Here is a 4,875-nt window from a genome sequence, read left to right as displayed (position 1 = left end):
TGCATGTGGCGCCAATGAATAATATTTTCATTGGATGCGCCAATACAACTGGTGCCTAGGTTATATATTTTTTGAAAAGTGATTATTTTGATAAATATTTTGAGAAAATAATTATTTTAGAATTTTAATTGAAAAAATAAGTTATTTAAAAAAAATCTTGTGTGAATGTAGCGTGTCTAAAATCCAAAACCTTAAAATTAGAGAAGTATTCCTTATGATACATTAAAGAATCCCCTTGTTTTTCACCTTTCTTTGTAGCGTCGGAACAAAAAAAAATAAAAAATCAACTAATTATAACTACATTTAAAAATAAGTGTTCTTTTTGTTTACTCTTAGAATTTTTTTAATTCTAATATTCTTCTTTATTTTCCAACAAAAAAATAAGTTTTTTTTCCTTCATTACAATACTCGTCGTTGTGGTTAGTTACGCTTCTTGGGCTGTAGCCGCCGGAGAAAGGAAGAAGTTCCGAAGCTATGGCGAGTGCATTGTGTAGCAAAGTTCACGCTCTTCGTAACTCTTCGTTACTCAAATTTCCCCTCGGTTTCATCAGAACCCTATCATCTTCTACTCCTTCTCCTCCTTCTGCTGATACCGCTTCCGCTACTGCTAAGAAATCAAAGCGAAGAAAGAAGAAAAACTTTTTCGAGGTGGCTCAGTTCTTACCTAGCTGGGGAATCGGATACCACATGGCAAAGACTCACTGGAAAGAAGTTTCTTACGAGATCACTAAACTCAATCTCTACAAGGTTCTCTTCCCAATTCGTTTCTCTCTTCAATTTCACACTCTCGTTTTAGTTTTTTTGTTTATTCATTGGTTTTGTATATTATTTGCAGGATGGAAAACATGGCAAAGCATGGGGCATTGCTTATAAAAATGGTTAGTGATTAGTTTCTCAATTGTTTTTCTCATTATTCTAGCTTGCTCATAAACTGTTTGATAAATGTTCTAAGTCAGAATTTTTTTATTTTTTATATGGTTAACTAGTAGTCTTATATATTCTACTATAACAAATTCAGTTGATAAGAGCCTTAATTTTCACACTTTGGCATAACATTTGGTAGCCAAGTCACTTATTTGGTGATTTAATGGGATAAACTTAAACTTGTCTTTCATACAACCTGTTTTTGATCATATCATGAAGTTAATATTGTAGTGAACCAAACATAAAGTGAGGTGTAAAGCTCAGTAACATAGATTATAAATACAAAATATAATTAAAGATGTTTCCAGGTAAGAGATTGCATTGGAAAACTCATGAATATATCTGGATTGCTGGCTATCCAATGTAGAGTAATGTAAGCATCGTATTGTATCACTATTAGAGTCTTAGCTTTGGGAAATTTTCTAGAGATTGTAAAGCTAAATTAGTGCACTTCTCTCTGTGTTTTGTTTTAAATGAAGGTTTTCCATGGTACTAGTTCTGAGCCCCTGATTTAGATTCATGTTTTATTCTTGAACACTTATCAGTAATGCTTCTTTATGTTTTGGTTTTTCATATAAAAGTCTTACCTTCATTGTGTTCTCTTTATCATTGGGCATAGTGAATACACTTTCTATCCACGTGCTTGCAATTTGCTTGTTATGTTCTTGTTAGGGAAAATTTGTTTAGTGTTCTAAAGAACCTAAATCCAGATGTTGCTTGGGGTGCACATTGTTGATTCTATGAGTCGTCAAATTATCTTATGGTTTTACGAGTTTTGTTTTTTAAGTTTTAAATTATGAATGTGTTTATTAAATAATGAAGCTAGATATGTTTTTGAGTGCTAAAACTATGGAATTGCTTAATGAAAATTTACCAAAAAGTTATGCTCATGCTCAAATAAGCCATATCTTATTTTTTATTTTAAAGGTAGTATCCCAAAATCTGATTTATTTGATATAAGTTCCATATGGCCATTGGGTTGCTTACCCAGGCTGTGCAGAATGGTTTTGGATTGTTTCTGATTAATTTATGACAAGATGTTGGGCGGTGATTTTTTGCTATTTGTTTATTTTCTTGAAGAAAGTAATTGTGTTCATTTCTGGTTCTGTTATATAATGTGTTGTGTTAGTATAAAATCTAGAGCATCATCAAAAGTCAAAACCAAGATATTTGTAATTAGTTTTTCTTTTAAGTCAGAACTTAAGTTTCTAGCTAAGTTTTTTCTGGTTTAAGAGCAAATCGGGACCCCTTCAATTTCTATATTTATGGTTGTACTCTTGAAGGATGAAATATGTATTGCCAAGGATCGTAATTTGGTTCTTGTGCATGTTTGAGTTCAAGAACATATTTTTTGTTGAACCTATTAGGTTAACTCTAAATTATATTCTCATAGGTCATAATACTATAGGCTCATAACCAACCATAATACTAAGACAAAGTGAACTTTATAACTCAAAGAAAACCTTATCTTCAGGACTACCAACAAATAACAGATTGAATTTTCACCACAATTGAGCTTATTTTAAAATAGAGAAATTACCAAATCAATCTATTAGCAATTCTTCCGTAAAAATTATTAATGTAATTAAGAGGTTCGGATCCTAAATTTGACTTAGAATATTACACAGAATTCTGAATTTCGGGGCTTTATTAGTATCCCAAACAAATGTATAGGATAAATTGAATTACTCACTCTTCATCCCTTTTCTTCTTTTATTTTTGGGTCAAAACTCACTATTCATCCCTAATCTTGTTTTATCAAAGTTTAAAGTTTGTAAACTATTTGGAATGAACGGATGATGTTGTGTTTTCCAATATAAGTTTTAAGGAGGATGCTGTTATGGCTCTTTTCTCTAATTCTTGTGAATTGCATACAATCAAAGTGTTCTATCTGATTTATTTGAAGTGTATGCCTGACTTTGACAACTCCAAAAGTTAAAAATTTGAGCATCTGTGAAGCCTACACTCTTCAAGATATTTTTAGGCATCGATCTGTTTAAAGCACTATTTTGAATGCAGTGCAGTTTTCTTATTGCTAGCCATGTACCCTCAGATTGTAGTAGAATGTAGGATATTCACAAAATAATTAACCTTAACTGGTTAAGTATTCAAACGATGTTGACAAAGGTCAACTTTTTTTAGTTATAGAAGTTCCAACAGAGCAATACTAAAGGTTTGAGCAAAATATCCAACTACTCCAACACTAATGATTAGCTCAAGCCAAATAGGAAATAAAAAAGCCTTGAGCATACCCTTCAACATTGGCTGCTACATACGCAGCAAAAAGAAGTTTATAATAATATAACCACTATATCTAGTACATAAGCCCACTCAACTCTGCTAATAAAATCCCATATCTCCATATACATGACTACCAAAACCCCATAGCTTAATGGAACACCGACTTTAAACCAAAATGAAGTCTCTGTCCAACAAACTTTTGTATTATGACTTGACTGTAGACATAAAGTTGAACTCCATTTTCATGTAAAAAGGTATTGATAATTGAAAAACAAAGTGAATGACGCTACATTATAAGAGATATATTTGGGCTAACTATTTTGGTTCTATTCTACTTTTAGGTAAAATTATTTTATTATGAGAGCTCCTGTAAGTGGTATAATTAGTAATAGCATAGCTGAAACTGTCACATTCAGCTTGACTTGAGGTTGGGTTCCTTCTGAGTTGGAAAAATCATCCACGCCCTACAAATGGTTTTATATTTCCAAGTAGAATCTACTCCACAGCAGTTATGATTGAATGTACATTTGGTTGGATTTTCATCCCAGGTTAAGGTTTTCTGATTTCTCCTTTTGATCAAAGCAGTAGACTAGACTCTAACCTAGAAAATGAAGATGTAGTATGCTTCATCAATTCTAAGTGTGTAGTGTGTGTATGTAAATGAAGGTATTGCATATATGTAGGGATTTTCCATGCAAGTGTTATTATGCTGTAATGCTTATATTTTTCATGACTTTTGATATTGAACTCAAGTAGGAGCTTGAACATGCTCGTGATTTTGAATGTTTTTATTCTTTGTATTCGGTTAACATTGTCTTTTTCATTCGTGTTCCAAGTAAAATTTGTTGTAGCAATAATATATAAAACATTATGTACCAAAAATAAAGAGTGCATTTTATGAATTGTTGCTCGAGTGCCGAAGCATTTTTCAGCACCTGTTCTCCGGCATGCTTTGATATCAGTTCATGTAAATTATTGCAGGTTTGCCTTTAGTAGATGCTCCAAAAAAAATTAGTGGAGTTCACAAGCGATGCTGGAGGTACCTCCCAAATGTAGTAAAAGCATCAGAAACTTCACCAACTTTGACAAGTTCCACAGACAGTGACTTAAAAGTTGAAACCCAAGCAAGTTAATGCTTTGTAGTGACTTTGGGTTTGGATTTATGTTATCAACATTAATACCTTGTGTCTTAGATTATATTTTCAACTGGCATAGTTGTTTTTCTTTACTATGTTAACATTTTGAGTCAACCGGGAAATATACCTTACGCATTCATGTAAGGTTCTTGTACTTCTTTCTTTTAAATCTCTGATTAAATAACCTCTTGACCATGAAACTTGCTTTGGGAGAGTAAGCTGAACGGATTTAGTTATTCTTTCTTGATATGCACTTGTCTTTCGCCTTTTATTTTTACTATTATGTTAAAAGAAAAATGCTTCTTACTACTAAGTTGTTTACCTATGAAACTCTACGTGTCCTTAAATTAGTTGATGCAATAGTGGAGCATGAAACTCATTCATTAAAAAGAACAACCAAACCTTATCCATTAAATGGAGTAACTCATTCATTAACAACAACCAAACCTTATCCATTAAATAGAATAGACTACGTATATAAACTTTTGCAATAATATTTTATTCAGAATCATGCTTTTAGTCAAATCGATAATCTTGAGATATTTCTTAATAATCTCTAGATATTTGACTTTCT

General features: G+C 32.0%; 1 protein-coding gene across 1 annotated transcript; it reads left to right on the top strand.

Annotated features, from left to right (window-relative positions):
* Positions 1-338: 338 nt before the first annotated feature.
* Positions 339-4,550, top strand: LOC127087214 (uncharacterized). Its single transcript, XM_051028075.1, has 3 exons — positions 339-747; positions 836-878; positions 4,147-4,550. The coding sequence occupies exons 1-3, from the start codon at positions 475-477 to the stop codon at positions 4,296-4,298; spliced, it is 468 nt and encodes a 155-aa protein (XP_050884032.1). The 5' UTR covers positions 339-474; the 3' UTR covers positions 4,299-4,550.
* Positions 4,551-4,875: the final 325 nt, after the last annotated feature.

The sequence above is a fragment of the Lathyrus oleraceus genome, chromosome 5 (genome assembly GCF_024323335.1).
Source record: "Lathyrus oleraceus cultivar Zhongwan6 chromosome 5, CAAS_Psat_ZW6_1.0, whole genome shotgun sequence".
NCBI lineage: Eukaryota > Viridiplantae > Streptophyta > Magnoliopsida > Fabales > Fabaceae > Lathyrus > Lathyrus oleraceus.
This window is presented reverse-complemented; position numbering and strand designations above follow the sequence as displayed.